Source organism: Cydia splendana, chromosome 4 (assembly GCF_910591565.1).
Source record: "Cydia splendana chromosome 4, ilCydSple1.2, whole genome shotgun sequence".
Classification (NCBI taxonomy): domain Eukaryota; kingdom Metazoa; phylum Arthropoda; class Insecta; order Lepidoptera; family Tortricidae; genus Cydia; species Cydia splendana.
This window is the reverse complement of record NC_085963.1, coordinates 9,668,005-9,687,590: the sequence shown is the minus strand read 5'-3', so window position 1 is coordinate 9,687,590 and position 19,586 is coordinate 9,668,005. Positions and strand designations below refer to the sequence as shown.

Sequence of the window (19,586 nt, the reverse complement as noted above, 5' to 3'; positions counted from 1 at the left end):
TTGTGACCCCTAGGTGCCACACTGCACCAAGGTCGTGGTGCGTTGCGGTATTCTGTTAAGGCTTTTACAACATGATAAAGTAAGGACCCTAAGTACGACGACTTTCGTACATTCATACACTGACCGCCTGTTCCTATCTCTAATTACCTCTATTACCTTTTCTTAATACCTAAATCGCATAATCTGACAGATGCATTTACCCGAGTTTGAAGTTAAGCGACTCAATTCTTAATAAAAACATTATTTATTGAATAGGCATTCTTTTATTTTCGAAAGCGACAAGTGAACTTCAAATTAAAACTAATACTATACGCAGTTCAACCGAAAGTAAATTATTTGCAGCACACATCACATTACACAACGAATTAATCTAGCGACATGCCGGCGTCGCCATCTTTTTTTTCATTATTCTTATCCTCTTTCGGCTTTTCCTCGGTTTTCTCTTCGGATTTAGTGTCTGAAGTGGCGGAGGAGTTGTTCTCGAGGGCGCGGAAGAAGGCCTGCATGTCGCCGGTGTTGGCGGCCGAGGCGACCTCGGGCGAGAGACCGAACTGCGTCATCACGGGGCCCATCTGGCCCGAGTTCAGAGCTGAAGAGAACTGGTTCGCCGCCTGCAATCACATCGGGGTTATAAATAACTTATTCAATAAATTTAATTAATTTTTAAGACTCAACTTTCAACACTAATCCTTTTTCCAATTTTTTACTTAAATTTACAGTATTTTAATTTATAAAAATTACATTTGTTTTAAGACTAAATCTCGGAAAATTTGGGAAAACCCAGAAGTTGATGATTTTCAGTATGTTATTTTGGGCGTTTTTTCGGAGTTTGTAATTGTTTTATATTTATAAACTTTATTATAGGTATATCACAAATAGTGTACCATTCTGATGGTACTAAGATTTTTCATATATCTCTTACTGACAATTATATATTTACATAAATATGATTTAGCCTATGCAAAGTTTAACATTGTTTTCTCAGTAAAAATCGATGTTATATTTTATTTACTATTTTTCCTAGAATCAGCAAACAATTACGTGACAAATATATTAATTTCGGGCAAAATGAAAAAAATCATGCAAAGAAGGGTTAATGATGATGATGATACAAACCGGTGGGAATCAAGTGTAGTGTAGGTTTTACAAAACTGATGCGTGCAATGTAGGAGAGTATATTTGCAGGTACACTCATGTACCTACATTTTAACATTTTTAGAATTGATACTCGCTTTGAATGGAAAAGTAAATAACAGCTAGGTATTAGTTCAAGGAAGCGTCTCGATGTCACATTTTGACACTAATTAAGTTACAAGGTTGCGTAAAGTGTTAGCAAAGATTCATTGATTGTATAACCTAATGTAAAACCTGGGAAAAAAGAGTGCCCTCGGATTTGACAGCTCAAGAATTTAGCGATGTACGGTGCCATGTGATTTGTGGTAGAGTTAGACCAAGAAAAGTCTGCAGCGATTATGATAGCCCACGCAGTGCAAGTGTTATTTTAAACGTCAAACTTCTATGAAATTGTGACGTTTAAATAACACGTGCACTGCGTGGGCTATCAAAATCGCTGCAGATTTTTCTTGGTCTAACTCTCTATCTGAATTATTGTCAAGCGTTAACTTTTAACAACCAAATTTACCGCTAAATATAAGGAGCCGTACAGCGCCATCTACATTAGCTATCAAATTCGGAGCACGAATTTGTTTTATATTTTACATATCTAATACAATCAATGAATCTTTAGTGTTAGCGAAATCATACTGATTTATAATTATTTCAAACTTTCGTTCACTTCTTCAAAGCGATAAAACGGATTAATAATATTGTAGTAGCAGAATAAGAAATTTTATTACATCACTTCATATTTTCCACACGCCGGTTTCCATATTCTGATGTAGAATATACATCATTGGCAAGCCTTCCATATATTTCCAACGGTTTGTCTATTTTGAGACATTTCAGCGCCATATCTTACGAGTCTTGAAAAAAAGAGTAGGTAAGCTAAGCGCTAGTATGCCATCAGCGCCATCTAGTGACCGCATTATTTTGATCATAGTCTAATAAAACATGGTCTTCTCTTCCCAGAGTGACACAAGCTTACGTCACAATAACATTGCCACTTTATATAGCGCTATCGCATATTATCATATAGCGTTGTCGCATGATGACGTAGGCTTGTGTCAGTCACGTGGTCGGAACAGAGTACCAGGCGGAGTATATTATTATACCATGATTTTGATGATACTAATAGGTAACTTTTTATTCTTTTTTACAAGCTTTTATTAAACTTGCCCTGTTATAGTATGTATGTATGTTACGAGTATAGTGTGGGTCAAATCTTGGAAGCTAAATTTGACCCACTTTCCGATTTCTGATTGAGCTGAAATTTTGCATACATATGTAAATCGGAAGACAATGCAATTAGGGAATGCAATACCGGGATACCAGGATCCCGAAATACCGGGATCCCGCATATAATTTGCGGGATTAATCCCGCTCGGAAATTAAGCCGGATCCCGCGGGATTTGCGGGATTGAGGAGCGACTTGGTTCTTACGTTTTACTACTAGTAACACGTGCGCGGACGCGCGCCTAATGGCGAAAATTCTCCACGGAGCCTAGATGCATCTGTGGAGGAAGGGATAAGGACACGAAAGAAAATTTCGCCTGAATTTGTCAATTTTTTTGGTACCTTTTACATTAAGTTATATTTTGATTAAATATTAAAAAAGAAACATTTATTTATATGAATGAATATTTTTGTTTGTAAAGTGTTAAGTACCTATGTTGGAGACGGTGTATTAAAGAATTTCCAAGTACTGGCGACAGTATCTACTAGGTAACTTACGCTGCGTGTGTAAGTATTTTTTGAAGGCGGAAGATTCGCAGAGTGCTAAATGCAAGTTGTGTAAAGCAATAATAAAACAATGGGGCGAATTGGGCGCTTGAATAGGGCGGGCAAATTGTTCTTTAAGAAGTTAAATAAAAAACTTTTAATCACACTTGCTTGTAAAAGGTGTTAACTACACGTAACGTAGGCAAATGCGATCCTTAAATCTTTAATTTCGACCTAGGGTTGTAATATATTTTTTCGTCATACTTGCTAGCTAGGCGATGCGGTCCGTATATCCAAAATTTGGACCTAGGGCTGTAATGTACGTCCGAAATTAGGCAGAAGTTTTAATTTTTTCCTCGGAAGTGTGATAAAAAGCATTGTGTGTGCCACGGTACAGGAGTTACGAATTCGTGTTATAAGCCTTCAATTCACACTCGTTCGTAAATTCTTGTTTACCGCCCTTAATTCACAATGTACTATTTCTACATTTCGTTAACGTTTTGTTTTAAACCTTCAAATTTAGTACCAATTCGTAATATTGTATAGTAACTTGCTCGCGGGACTGAGAATTACAATCCCGCTAAATACCGGGATTGGATTCCTCATGCGGGATTGCATTCCCCAAATGCAATATTATGATGACATGGAGCGATCTGATGATGGAGACAGGAGTAAGCCATGCGAACTCTGTGATAAAACAACGCAAACTAATTGTGTTTGGGGTTGTTAGAATTGTCTCGATGAGTATTAGGTGCCTGTGGAAAGAAAAGTACAGTCAGCGATAAAAGCTAGTACCAAAAATGGAATTTTTGCCAAAAACTTATATATTCTCTCTTTTGTTTTTCGCTTTATTTTCTTGCGTTTATTACTTCAGTTGTCTGTGATGTGTTTGTCTGCGTTTTATACATGTCGGTTAGTTTTGTTTCGATGCATATCCAAACGACCGCTAAAGCTCTTAAAAGAAAGGAAAAAAATGTTACGCCTATTTTACAATTATTTTATTCACATTCAACAACACAAAATCCTGTATAATTTTGTATCGACTTCAGGAACTTTGTAATCTGCTTATCAACTACTTTTTGCGTTAATGGTAAGTGATATAAGAAATTTAATTAAGATTACCAATCATACAAGACCAGATATATATAAGAAACGACCCAGTTATTTTAGGCAAATATTCTTAATGAAGCAACATCAAAACCACCACCACACCAGATTCCATATATGACCACGAATTAGTAGGAAGGTAAGGCAAGTAACATACGTAAAAGGAAACATAATGGAGTAATCATCACGCCGCAGGTAAGTTACGTGTTTATGACGCAGTTTGTTCAATAGGGATATCCTAACGCTCTGACGTTCAAGAAATAATGTCAAGTGAGCAAGTAGGTAATGCAATAAATACGTCACCACGAGGCCACTTGAAATAAAGGCAATCTGCCTCAATCGCGTCATTACACGCCGTTAGGGGCTGTCCATAAATTACGTCATCGTTTTTTGACGATTTTTGCCGCTTGAGAGCTTTTTCTTCCCCGCTAGGAGGGATTAAAGTGGCACTTTTCCTCCCTGCTAGGTGGGATCAAAGCACTTTCCTGTTCTAGGACACTATTTTTGTTATTTTTTGCATTCTTTTTTTAGCTTGAATAATATTTTGAAACATAATAATTTGTGTCAACACTAAGATTTTTTTATTTTCCTCATAGTTGATGTGAAAAGCAGTATGTGTCACACGGTATCAAAATTATTTCGTCTTGGGCGTTAACACTTCGCGAAGCGATGGATTCTATTGTAGAATCCATCGCTTCATTTAGGATTCAATGTATGCCCTTGACGGAAATATATCATTTTGATCCCTTGTAACACAAACTACTATTTGTGCCCATGGTTCAAACGTAATAGTGGGGGACATACTTTTATTTCCTTTGGAGCGGGTGGATAGAGAGATTGACGTGTTGAAAGTATAAGGGTTCCTAGTTGACTACGCAACATTAAAAAAGGTTAAACGTCGATGGGGACTTATTAGGAGTCTCTTTGGTTTTTGCTTAAAAATCACCATATCCAACATTGTCAATATGAAGTGGGGATAATAATAATTATTAATTATATTAGTGTGTGACATGCATAGCAGTTAATGATGAGTTCAGAGTATTAAGCATATTGGTTGATATTATGAAAAAGTAGTTATGTCATTTTGTCAATGATAAATACTCAATTCTCCCAGCCATTTTAGTCTGTTCGAGAAACGGAAAACGGTGAAAAATAGAGATAATACTCCTAAAAATACCTCATTAGATTCGTAATGATGTCTAGAAAAATGTATTCGAAGCGTGTATTAGCACACAAAAAATATCAAAAGTTATAAACAAAAAACGGGGGAAAAACGTAGATTTTTTTTATTTAAACGCGCGCGGCGTGTAAAAACGATTACGTAACATTAAAACTAATTTTAAAGATATATATTGATTGAAAATTAAAAAATATATATGTTGTATTTGGAACATGTCAACAAATGTAATACTTGTAGAAATTGATCTTAAAGTTATTTTTTCAACAAGTTAGGCAATTGTTAATGACAGGGACAGGAACCGGTTACCTTAACCGGGGTTTTTCATAGGGTTATTTTAGAGGTGTTTATAAAAACCCCTACCATAACGGTAACCGCTTAATAAGGTAACACTTTGATTCGGTAACCGTATCAGATCGAGTTAACCTCTGTTACCGGTAACCGAAATAAAAACCCAGTCTATTCAGTTACCTCATTATGAGGTTTTTGACCAGTTCAAACGATTGTAATCTTTACGCACACTTAAATTCAACTTATTATTGAATAACCGAGGTTGGCATGGGCGGTCTATGAAGCCTCCAGCACAAACAAGTTTTTTTGCCTTTCCTTTGTTTATCTTTATACCTACCTGTGTGGTGTGTTCTTATTATAAATATTATTATATTATAACTAAAAAAATAAATAAATTAAACAAATTAAAAAAATTAAAAAAATTAAATAAATTAAATAAATTAAATAAATTAAATTAATTAAATAAATTAAATAAATTCAAAAAAATAAATAAATTCAATAAATTAAATCAATTAAATAAATAAATTAAATTTAATAAATTTAATAAATAAAGTCAATAAAATCAACAAAATATAAATAAAGTAAATAAAACAAACAATTTTTTAGTATTTTTTTTAGTTCTGACGGCACATCACTAAAACTACTTTAATGTAGCAAACCAGTAAGCAACCGATAATAAAGGTTACCATAACTGAATGAAAACCTGTTAAAAACCCTTAACAAAAACCCTATCGCGATGGGGTTTTGAGATTAACTCGGTTAAAGGTTAGGGTTACCGTTTCAATAAGGTTACCATTACAATCAGGTAACAGTATGATAGGGTTACCGAATGATACGGTAACCGAATCGATTGGGTTACCGAATTGATAGGATTAAGCGTAAAGGGGGGTTTTCCGGTCCTTGGTTAATGAACAAAATTTTCTCGAAATTCCTTCTTTATTTAAAACGAAAAAAAAATGTACTAATAAATAACTATTGTAAAATGTAGTCGCTTTCTAGAAATCTTCTCATATACATGCTTAATAAGATCACATTGTAAAAGTTTTAATAAAGTTAATACTTTGCTTAAAATAAGTTTTAGAATAACATAGAAAATTGACGAAATACGAAAAATCAAGGTAAAATTGTAAAATATAAAACAATATTATAACCAAACTATTATTTTTTTCAGAACTTTTATAACGCGATCTTATTAAGCATGTGTTCCGTAGAGGAACAGATTAGTATTAATTACTTTCTATGCATATGTAAATAGGTATTTTTCTTACATACAAAGCAACACAATTAGGAAAGAATATATTTTCGTGTAGTAGCTAGATATTTGAACTGGCAACTGCATTTATCTCAAAAGCCCTTCCGGCGCGATCTACAACCGCGCCACCTAGCGAGGATATAAAAAAGCTCTTCGCCTGCCGTTAAAAAAATGGCCGCGTTCGACCCGCGCTCCGATTAAAATAATTCGGTTCCCGTCGCTGCGATTTAAGTGAAAATCAACCAGAGACTAATTAGTGACCCAGTGCCCCTTATGGATATATGCAGCTGTCGATAAAGCAGAGGATTTCCCAATCATCATACATAGACCACCACGTGGTACGCCAAGGTGCTGCTGGATTTATGTAAGTTGCTCTCAATTTATCTCGGCTACATAGTTTTTTGATCCGTTCGATCCGGATTTTTCTTTCTCTGGTTGTGTTGCTCTTGTATTTTGCGATTTTTGCGGTATTTCGTACCCAGTTTTTTCGTTTAGACACGTTTGTAGTTCAATTTAGTATTGTCATTGTCGCCATCTTTGTCTCGCAAAATGGTTCCTAATCCTACAGACGGCAATACTGAAGCCGACACATCGTGTATTACACAAGACATATATGTCTTGAATATATTCGAACGAGATCGAATTCTCGACGAATTAAAGAGAACGTTACAGTTCGCAGCGACAAATACAGATCAATTTCGTTCAAGAACGACAGATTTAACAGTGCATCAGCGAAAGTTTACTAAGATTCAAACTAAAATCGAAAAAGCGTTAATTAAATTGCAAAGCTTCAACAAAGAAGCCAATATTAAGATTCGTAACGATTTTAATGACTTGTATTACGCGATAGTTACACATTTAAATAACCTAGCCGCGTAGCCAAGACGCCAATCGCTTACGCTCCGTAGCGATCGAAACGCAGCTGTCACTGTCACACTAATATGGAAGAGTGATAGAGAGACGTAATGCTTTTCGTTGTCGAAGCGATAGCGATTGTAACTTTGGCTAGGCCGGCTAAAGGAGGTAGACGTAGAAAGGCGTCGCGCGAGCCGCGCGCTTACCCCCAACGAAACGCTTAGCAACGATCGTCGAAATTTACCAAAATTATCGCTTCCCGAATTTCACGGCGAACCGACTGGTTGGCCTGCCTTTTTCGATTTATTTCAATCGCTGGTACACAATAACAATGCTTACACGGATGCGGAGAAGTTTAGGTATTTGCTCCTTTCTGTCAAAAACGAGCCACATAATTTAATTAAGTCAATTCCCATAACGGAAAGTAATTATGCAATTGCGCTCGATATTCTAAAATCCCGTTATGACAATAAACGCATTATTGCATCACAACATCTAGATAAGTTGTTCGATATAGATATTTGTTCCGCGCGATCAGCTGTTGCCATGAGAAATTTACTTAATGTTTATCACGAAAATATAAAGGCGCTCGAAGTCATGGATTTTCCGGTTAAGGAATGGGATTTCGTTCTGTTCAATTTATTATTACGTAAGATTCCCGTGAATACGCGAAAAGAATATGAACGTTCCTTAACCAACCCGGGCGAAATACCTAAAGTTCAGGGCCTAATTACTTTCCTCGAGCGCGAACTTTCAGCGGAACAGATGATTTCAGTTTCCCATACACAGTCCACTCGAAACAATTCCTTAAGTAGTAAAAATAATACAAATATAAATTCAAATCAAATAACACCCAAGCGTGTTTTTGCAACAAGTACGGCGTCAGCTCAAAGTCGACCTTATGTCGATACAAATAAGGTTCGAGCTTGCTTGAAGTGTAAAGGAATGCATTCCCTCAATAAATGTTTAGAATTTTTAGACCTATCGGTGAAAGATAGATTTGCATTTGTTAAAACAAATAATGTATGTTACAATTGTTTATGCCCCGGGCACGACTTAAGGAATTGTAAATCAAGTTTTAAGTGTCGTAAGTGTAATAAACGACATCATACTTTAATTCATTTAGAATCAAACATTCCGCAGCCGATTATCAAGGAAGCTACGGAATCAGTTGCCGTCTCGCTCGCTCTTACGGAGCAGCCCGGCCCTAGCAGCCCGTCAGCAGTTCACGGCGTGAATGAACAGAGTTTAGGTAGTTTAGGGAAACAACCTAGCACGGTTTTATTATCAACGGCGTTGGTTGACCTTTATTACGAAGGCAACAAAGTTGCGACGATTCGATGTATGGTAGATGGGGGTTCACAAGCAGCTCTGATTACAGAATCGTGTATGCAACGACTCAATTTACCGCGACAACATGTTAGCGAACCGCTGGTCGGTGTCGGCGACTTGCCGCTGGAACCTAGGGGTACCTTCGTGTGCTCAATTTCGCCTAAGGGCAAACAAAATCCAATCATTCCGTTAGAGGCGTCTATTCTGGCGAAGTTAACCCATCAAATGCCTAGTGTACCACTAGCACCTCTCGCTGATTGGCCTCATTTGCAGGGACTCGCTTTAGCCGACCCTGAATTTCACAAACCTCAGCCGGTCGACATGATACTCGGCGAGGACATTTTCATGGATATTGTTCGCGATGGCATTGTCAGAGGTAAACCTGGCACGCCCACCGCAATTAATAGTGTGTTTGGTTATTTGCTAGGAGGTAAAGTGAACTTTACTTCCAATGTTTCGACTCCACGCCATACTTGCTTTACGTCGTTTGACAACGACAATCTTCAGAAGTTTTGGGAGCTGGAGTCAGTACCAGAGTTGCGGAGTTACACTCCCGAAGAAAAGCTATGCGAATCCTTTTTTCAAAGGACGCATACGCGTGATGAAACAGGGCGATACGTGGTCGCTCTGCCATTCAAGCCCGATGCACCGCCGCTCGGCGAGTCTCGGCAAATTGCCCTAGCACGATTCCATAAATTGGAATACCGTCTAGAACGTAACCCCCAGTTGAAGGCGGATTATCACGCTTGCCTCCAGGAGTACGTGGATCTCAACCACATGGAGCTCGCGGACGATAACCCCCCCGCTGGCGCGAGTTATTACATACCCCACCATTGTGTGTCAAAAATTTCCGAAACTACACGCACACGCGTAGTTTACGACGCTGGGAGTCGCACGACAAGTGGACACGCGTTAAATGACACTTTGTTAACAGGTCCTAAGTTACACTTAGACATTGTTGACGTTCTTCTAAAATTCAGAGTGCATAACATTGCATTTTGTTCCGACATCAAACAGATGTATCGCAATATTCTTGTGCGTGAAAGTGATAGGGATTTTCAGCGCATCCTTTGGCGCCAATCGCCCGAGGAGCCTCTGCGCGATTATAGGCTTCGTACCGTTACCTTCGGTATAAGTAGTTCCCCTTATCTCGCCTTGCGCACAATTAAACAGCTAGCTCACGACGAAGGTGAGCGTTTCCCGCGCGCCTCCCCAGTCTTACTCAATGACGTCTTTGTTGACGATGTGGTAACCGGTGCAGATACCACAGCCGAGGCTCTCGCTCTGCAGCAGGAGCTGATAGGTATTTGTGCCACGGCCGGGTTCGAATTACGTAAATGGCAAAGTAACTCGCCAGCTATTCTCGCTGTTACGCGATTCCCAGATTCTCATGGTGAGCGGCGCGAAAATGTTCATTTTGCCGAAATGGAAAATGACAAAGGGGTCAAAGTCCTTGGACTTCAATGGAATCCGGGATCAGACTCATTTAGTTTCAAAGTACAAAGTACTTCTCGGGCCTGTACGAAGCGGGCTATTCTCTCGGAAATTGCAAAAATTTACGACCCACTCGGGTTATTATCTCCGGTGACATTGTTTGCCAAACATTTAATTCAATTGCTATGGTTAGCAAAGGTTCCTTGGGACTCCGAAGCCCCTATCGATATAGTTAACTTATGGACGAGTTTTGTTAGCGAGCTCCCGCTCTTATCTCAAATTTCATTTCCTCGTCATATTTTTAATACTGACGACTTCGATTCAATCGAAATTCACGGATTTGCAGACGCAAGTCAAATTGCGTATGCCGCCTGTGTTTATATACGTCTTACGGACAATACCGGTAAGGTTCAAACTTATTTAGTCATAGCTCGAACCCGCGTAGCTCCACTTCGGATTTGCCTTACTATTCCGAAAATGGAATTAATGGGATGCGTGATCCTGTCAAAATTGATAGAAAGAGTAATGCGCATTTACGGTGATCGCATTCGCCCCGATCAAGTGTACGCGTGGTCAGATAGTTCCGTCGCGCTCGCGTGGCTTAAGTCACCCCCGCACGAATGGAAAACGTTTGTCTCTAACCGCACCAGTGAGATTTTGTCCCGTGTCCCGGCGAGCTGCTGGCGTCACGTCCCGTCAGCTGACAACAGCGCTGACCCGGCGTCGCGCGGTCTGCTGCCCGCCGCGCTCGTACAAAATGACTTGTGGTTCCATGGTCCTACATGGCTCCAACAAGGTCACGACTCCTGGCCTATACAAAAACCGGTAGTAAACACAACGGAAGAAAAACGTAATAAAATTGAATCAACAAATATTAATTGCGCATGTGTTTCCACATTGCCTACTTTCCCGGACGATGATACTCTTATTACGCGATTTTCGTCGCTAGGTAAATTAGTTCGCGTCACGGCATTAATATTTCGTTTTTACCACAAATGTAGAAAACATAAACAAACGCTCCCTGAGTACATCACCGTACCAGAGTACCACTTTGCATTAAAGCGACTTATATTGATTACGCAACAACAAGTGTTCGAAGACGACATAAAAAATATCTCGTCAAATAAATCCCCTTCCTTACGTTTGCGGCGTCTCGCGCCTATTTTAGATAGTGAGGGATTATTACGCGTCGGCGGACGTATTCATAAATCATTTTTACCTTATGAATCAAAACATCAATTAATTTTACCTAAAAGACATCCTCTTACAAAGCTTATTATTGACGATACTCATATACACGAATTGCATGCCGGTCCGCAGTGCGTGCAAAACTCGCTCTTACAGCGATATTGGATTATTTCAGGTCGCGATATTGTGCGTCTACGCGTGCAACGTTGTATTCCATGTTTCCGCGCACGCCCTACCCGCGTGCAACCTCGCATGGGCATGCTTCCCTCGGTCCGCTTGCGCCCCGCGCGCGTATTTAGTAAAACTTCGTGCGATTTTTGCGGGCCATTTTACGTTCGCGCTAATAAAGTTTGTAATGCAACAATAATAAAATGTTATGTTGCGGTTTTCGTATGTATGAGCGTTAAGGCTGTACATCTTGAATTAGTTTCCGAACTTTCCACAGAAGGTTTTTTAGCTGCGTTGCGACGTTTCACGTCCCGCCGAGGATATTGTACAGATATATATACCGATTGCGGACGTAACTTTGTTGGTTGTAATAATTACCTTAAAGAATTATACGCGTTCTTACGTAACGATTCGGTCATGAGCGCTCTCAACCAACAAACTTTAAAACAAGGATTAACTTGGCATTTTCAGCCACCGTATGCTAGCCATTTCGGTGGACTATTCGAAGCGGCTGTTACGAGTTTCAAAACCCATTTATATCGCGTAATAAGTACACAGACGCAAACATATGATTCTATGCACACGCTGACCTGTCAAATCGAAGCGGTACTTAACAGTCGTCCTCTCTGCGTGTTAAGTTCAGACTCTTCCGATCCGTTACCTCTTACGCCGGCTCATTTCTTAATCGGCGAGCCCTTAACGGCCCTACCGGTCGTTTCTTTGATCGACGAAAACCCTAGTCGTCTTACGCGCTGGCGCTGGGTACAACAAGCTGTCCAGCATTTCTGGCGTAGATGGAGTCGTGAATATCTCCATCAACTGCAGCAGAGTACAAAGTGGCTTCAAGATCGCGGTCCCGCCATCCGTGAAGGCACTGTTGTTGTGGTATGCGATGACCACTTGCCGCCGTTACAGTGGAAACTCGCGCGCGTTCATGCTGTCCATCCGGGCACTGATCAAGTTAGTCGCGTCGTAACTTTAAAAAGTGGGAACACATTGTTCAAACGACCCGTAGTTAAGGTCTGTCCCTTACCCTTAGAATAATTTCTACAATCGTTACGACTTTTAATGTTAGCATTTAAGTTAGGTATAAGTTTCTTTATCTTTGTGAACTTTCGCATGTTCTTTTAAAAGACACTACGTGTTTTTAAGGTGAGCGGCATGTTCCGTAGAGGAACAGATTAGTATTAATTACTTTCTATGCATATGTAAATAGGTATTTTTCTTACATACAAAGCAACACAATTAGGAAAGAATATATTTTCGTGTAGTAGCTAGATATTTGAACTGGCAACTGCATTTATCTCAAAAGCCCTTCCGGCGCGATCTACAACCGCGCCACCTAGCGAGGATATAAAAAAGCTCTTCGCCTGCCGTTAAAAAAATGGCCGCGTTCGACCCGCGCTCCGATTAAAATAATTCATATATCGGTTCCCGTCGCTGCGATTTAAGTGAAAATCAACCAGAGACTAATTAGTGACCCAGTGCCCCTTATGGATATATGCAGCTGTCGATAAAGCAGAGGATTTCCCAATCATCATACATAGACCACCACGTGGTACGCCAAGGTGCTGCTGGATTTATGTAAGTTGCTCTCAATTTATCTCGGCTACAGCATGTATATGAGAAAGGCTCTAGAAAGCGACGAAATTTTACAATAGTTATTTATATTATTTTTTTCGTTTTCAATAAAGAAGGAATTTCGAGAAAATTTTGTTCATTAACAATTGCCTAACTTGTTGAAAAAATAACTTTAAGATAAATTTCTACTTACATTTGTTGACATGTTCTAAATACACCATTTTTTTTTTAAATTTTTCAATGAATATTTAATACCTTTAAAATTATATTTAATGTTACGTAATCGCTTTTTCACGCCACGCGCGTTTCCCAAAAATGAGGCGCGGAGGGCTGTGTTCAGTGTTGAATAAAAAGTATAAATAATGGAGATACAGTTCTGCAAGTATGGAGTGTTTTATTCGAAATATCCTCTTCTTTTATAATATTAATTTTGGTTTCTTAAACATTAATACTTTTTGAGATATTGGGGAAATAAAACATAACTACTTTTCCCCCCATTTTTTGTTTATAACTTTTGATATTTTTTGTGTGCTAATACACGCTTCGAATACATTTTTCTAGACATCATTACGAATCTAATGAGGTATCACACGTATTTTTAGGAGTATTATCTTTATTTTTCACCGTTTTCAGGATCTCGAACAGACTATTTGTACTTTGTAGTACATTAATGATTATAAATTTGAACTTTTTGCTTCGCTAATTTTTATGTATGTACAGATAAACATAAAATATGAAACCATATTAAACTTTACTAGATATTTTATGTCGACACTGCTACATATTGACTAGAATACTTTCAATAATAACTACTAAACTAGTGTCAAAAGTGACGTTTTTGTTTGAAGAAACCTCACTTTTGACACTTGTTTGACACTGACATATCCAATCTATATCGTTTCCATATCTATTATTTGACGTATCTTAAAGTTCGAATATGTCTGTAGGTCTTTATAATTTAATTTAAAAATGTACTAGCATCGCAATACAGCGGGGAAATTCTGCCAGCGTCCTCGGCACCATGCCAAAGGGGCCCAATTTCTTAGATGTATTTTAATTTTATTAAGTATTCATTTTTAGTTTTATTTTATAAATAAGTTAGTTTATTTTTCTTTGTATCTGTTTGTACCTATCTAATGTATCTACTTACCTGAAATAAAAAATATAAATTGAAATGTACTTATCTTATGATTTTCTTGCAGCATTATTAAGCATTATTAATAGGCCAGTGACAAAATGTACTCACAGATGTACTTATTGATTTACTAAGCTCGAGAGCAATAAAAGTGAGTCATTTTGTATGGAATTATCATAAAAAGTGGCTCATTTTCATCGCTCTTGAGTGTGTGTGTTGACGTTTAATTAGGATGAAGTTACGCGTTAATGATATCGAAACAAGCCCGCTTTAAAACGAAACTGTAAAAATAAAATAAACAAAAACGAAAAACCCCAGAACAAATTAGTAGACAAATAGACAGAAACGAACCGCATGCAAGGAAAGCGTCACCGAGTCAGTATTGGGTGTCGCGACGGGCCCCGGGGGGGGGGGGGGGCATGGGCATGGGGGTTCACCTGCGCGAACTGCGGGGAGAGCAGGGTAGTCCTTACATCGTCCTGCGCCTGGTGCGGCAGGTGCGGCTGCAGGCGCGCGGCTCGCGGCGGCGCGGCCACGGCCGCCAGCACGTCGGGCTCGGCCAGCGCCGCCGCCAGGTCCACGCGGGGCGCCGTCGCCGTCGCCGCGCCCAACGTCGCCGCGCCCTCCGGCGCCGTGCCCAGACCAGAAAAGTAACGTTGCAAATCGGACAAGAATATTTGGCCACCTGCAAGGCGAAACCGTCATAGGGTGAGGTTCGGCCGCCGCGCATAACAACCGTACGTTACGAGTATTAGAAAACTTCAAATTTACCTCCTGCTCTCGCGCAGTAAACTTCACGATAGAATAAGTTTTCTAACACAACGAATGGTTTTTATGCGTGGCGACAAAACTATGCAGCAGATTTTTGGAATGTTTATGGTCTATGGACATTATCTCAAAAATGAAATTATTAAATTGTGCCTCATTGGTACAGATAAGATTTCTTTAGATTTAATATTGTATTCTCGAGTAATTTGTTACGAAAATACAATTGTAAAATGTTCTACAACTTTAGTATTACATAAATCACAATATGAACATTGTATTTCAATGAGTCGTAGGATAGGAAGCAGAGATTATACTGATACGTCTTATGTCTTAGCTGATAAATGTTTATGGTTCATGAATAAATTTAGTGGGGAATGCTTCGTTCCGAGCACCTACCGCGAACATCGAAAATCTAAATCTGTGTCTCTATCGCTTCTGCCCGTTCGAGCGACAGAGGCTGATAACGTTCCGATTTACGTTATTTGCGGTAGGCCGTCTCGTGGTTGGTCGAGCTAGATACTCACTACGGGGCTGCGCGCCGGTGGCAGCAGTGGCGGCGGCGGGGGTGGCGGCGGCGGCGGTGTTGGGCGGCGTGCCGGGCGCGGAGTCGCGCGGGCGGGCGGGCGCGCGCGGCGCCTCCTGCCGCGCGGCGCTGCCCCCGCGCGAGCTGCCGCCGCTGCCCGACGAGCGCGACCCGCCTGTGCCGCCGCTGCTGCTGTTGTTCCTACACGAACACAATACTTACTATTCACAAAAAAAGATAACCACACACCTAACACCTCATTTAGACTAGACAGTTACTATCCTACTGTATTGTAGTAAAGCTTTTGGAAATATTGTAATCAAAATACAACAAACGAAATTGCTAGGAATAGTAGAAAGCCTTTGGACTGATCTAAGAGTCTTTGACATCTACACCGTTTTTCTGGTCATAGTAGAACCGCAAATTGTGTAAATATTAAAAAAATGTCTCATCAATCTGAAAGTTCTGAAACTATTTCATTTGTACTTCATCAGTATCATCATCATCATATATATAAAATCGAAAAACCAGAACGGGGAAAAGACGAGGGAAGAAGCGAGATGGCGCCTTACAAATTTCTAAAAAAGTTTTTGACACGTTTCTCAAATACGACGCATGTATGATAAGAAAAAACTGTTTCAATCTATTATCTAAATATGGGAATAGAACTAGAGCATAAAAACTATCGCTTTCGATGCGTATTTAATTTACAATAAGCAAAATAATTTTTCATAACAATCTTTATTTTACGACGATCGGCCGTTTCTCGGCAACTCTCGGTTAGTTTCGTTTCGGTGGTGCTACAGACTAGACCAAATTATTCGTAAGTTAAAGTAACCTAAATTAAGTTTGTCATGTTGGTATACAGTTATTTCGGCGTTTTTTTACACGAAGTAAAATAAAAAGTGCTGTCAACCTCAACCTTAGTCTATAGCCTAATATACGAGTGACTTATGCCATATATGACTTATCAATCAAAATAATATTATCATATTATTAATAATTTGTATTTTGTTGTTTTAAATTTCTTTTTAAGTTATATTATTCAGATTGACTTTCACGGCTTCGGCAAACATTGCTATTCATCCGGGGAACGGGCTGCCGAGATGGAGAGCCAAAAATACAAAGTTGATAGTAAGCATGGTATAATAATATACTCCGCCTGGTACTCTCTTCCGAGATTCGCGTAGGCCCGTGTCACTCTGGGAAGAGAAGACCATGTTTTATTAGACCATGATAGTAAGTTATAATGTAGGTAGGTAGATAAAGTGCATGTTCAGATATTTTTGAGCGACCTGATGAAAATAAGCAATTGTACAGTCAGCAGTCAGCCAAATATCGTAATATAACTTTGTTGCCATAGAAATTAGGATGTGTGGTCCGATATAGTGGTGAAATATTGAGAGACAAAAGCGGCTAAGCTTCAATGGCTCGGACACTTAGAGAGAATGGGAGAGGATCGTGCCGTGACGAGAGCGTACTTGGGACAACGAAATGGGAGACGCCCGATTGGACGTCCTAGGTACCGCTGGAACGACGTAGTTGCTCAAGATCTGCTCAACCTCGGCCATGGTGACTGGCGAGAGTGGCGAGAGCTATCGCAAGACCGAGAAACATGGCGTGATGTGGTGTCGGAGGCCAGGACTCACTTTGGGTCGTTGCGTCACCATAGTCGTAGTAAGTAATGTTAATATCCAGAAAAGGCGATTTATGGGCGGTGGTCGTCCATATTCGTCTTAAGGCGGAAATTAATCTAATGAAGGTCTTTGCAACTAGGCTTATAAAAATAAATAATAATTTTATCTTGAAACAAGTTTTAAATAAATACCTACCAACGTAAATGAACAAATACAATCTTGCCTTTTATCAAATCACATAATTTTTTGAGAAACTACAAATAAAAAATCCCTATCACAGTTATAAACCCTGGCAGGGTTGAATACATAATAATGTCGGTATTTAACTAAACATAAGACAAACTCTTTATTTCATTTACGCGAGCGGAGCTGCGGGCCCGTCTAGTAACCAATAGTTTTATATTTCTGTATATATATTATTATATGTATATGACCAATAAGAAACTAACTAGTCACAGACTACTATCACAAAACAAAAGTAGGTACCTATTCCCACTCCAATGGATTCTTGATGACAATTAACCTATCAGGCTAAAAGCTATCTCCTTAGATAAGAAACAGATGCACTTGAATGAGGGTATGGTATTACCATTCTTAAACGTTGATCGTTTAAGAATGGTAATAAAGCTTATTTCATACAGGAAGTTGGACATATATTTTTTTTTTGTACAAAGGAATACACTCAGCATACACAACATAAATCATTTTCTATGAGGATTACAAGACAACCTATGGGCTAAGCAGATAGAATTCAACAACATATACTAGAACAAGAAAAATGTTTATTATCTGACTTTGCAAAGTTGACATCCTAAAAAAACAAATATGTAGGCAGCAGGGAAGTAATTAATAATGATATATAATCTGTTAGAAATGTAAACAAAACGGCAACCTACTTATAAAACTAGTGTTATGACCTACACATTTTGATACTTTCATTCACTTGATTAATTCATTACTCTAGGTGTCAATGTAAAGATATACTCTTCATCTTAGCGCTTTCCCATTTGCATCTTAAAGATACCTAATAATCTCTATGAGCTTCCTAAAACTAAGGATTTCCATTTAATTATTAACAAATTGCAAGATCTTAATCCAGCTTTGATACTTCATCAGTAAGTAAAACCAACCTAGAAGAGGCCTATGCCAAAAGGCTCACCAAACTGCGGAATGTTTTGTAGTTTACAAAAAATGATAATATCAATTTAATAATCATTGTACCCAAGGCTATATAGAAGTAAAACTAACAAGTTTTAGGTAGGGAAAGGACCATAAAGGACTTACCCCATAGTTCCTAGAAGAGAGGACAATCCACCAATTTGTCCGACCCCTCCAAATAGCTGCATGAGCTGTTGCTGGGACATGTTATTGAGCAGGTTCTGCAGCTCGCCATCCTGTGCGCCGCTGCCACTGCCACCACCACGTCCCCCAGATGTTGGCGGGTTGTTCAGTGCCTCATTGATGCGACGGCATAGGTCATCATCCTTATCTGTCTTAGGCTCCTAGAAAATAGGAAAATTGACCAATATAGTTATTATTTATTACTCAACTTTACATTATATTACGTTTAACGTCAAAATCCAATCGTTAATATAAAAGTATGGTAGTAATTGAACTCACCTGCATCCAAAAGAAATACTTCTTTGAAAAGGATTTGAATTTCAAAACATACACTCGGCCCGTAGTGCATTCATTGACTCTTGCAAATTCGCAATCATCAGGGAAGATCAGGAGATCATCTTCTACTTCCCCAGTAGTACGGTCCTTCCAGCAGAAATGCATCAATGAGTCCTCACCCTGGTAAACGTATAGCAGGCCCTTCCTTTTGTCTGGGTGAACCATCCGACCTTTAAGTGTCATTCTGCCGGCACGGAACTCTACTAGATGCTTATTTCCTCCCGAACTCCCTCCAAGAGCCGATGTGTTACCAAACAATGCAGTTGCAGACATGGTGCTACAAAAAATAATATCAATAATATAGTTTTAAGAATTGCCTTCAAAAACTAACATGCAAAATTAAGTTAAAACTTACAAATGTTCACTTGCGTTTTCTATTAAAAACAAAGTAGATTCGAGGAAGAATGATACGACAAAATTTCACATTGGCAAAAGATGCGCGTTGCGTATCTTTATCTTATGTCACTGTCATCATATTAATTACTTTTTAAACTTCAAATGGTAGTATTTTGGCCATTTTTGTTTGAGGTTTTTTTGGGATTGATGATATGTCGGAAAGTGTGAAACGCCGTAAGGGCAGAGTTGCCATGTGAAAAAATTACTAGTCATCTTCATCTGTCATA

General features: G+C 39.0%; 1 protein-coding gene across 2 annotated transcripts; it reads right to left on the bottom strand.

Annotated features, from left to right (window-relative positions):
- Positions 1 to 240: 240 nt before the first annotated feature.
- LOC134789828 (proteasomal ubiquitin receptor ADRM1) lies at positions 241 to 19,279 on the bottom strand. Of its 2 annotated transcripts, none has more exons than XM_063760486.1 (5): positions 18,907 to 19,279; positions 18,571 to 18,788; positions 15,651 to 15,850; positions 14,796 to 15,043; positions 241 to 611 (listed from the first exon to the last, which is right to left on the bottom strand). In XM_063760486.1, exons 1-5 carry the CDS (start codon positions 19,234 to 19,236, stop codon positions 366 to 368), a joined length of 1,242 nt encoding a protein of 413 aa, XP_063616556.1. In that variant the 5' UTR covers positions 19,237 to 19,279; the 3' UTR covers positions 241 to 365. The 2 variants fall into 2 exon arrangements, with proteins under 2 accessions (XP_063616556.1, XP_063616557.1); XM_063760487.1 differs by having other exon boundaries at positions 14,832 to 15,043.
- Between the last annotated feature and the right edge of the window lie 307 nt (positions 19,280 to 19,586).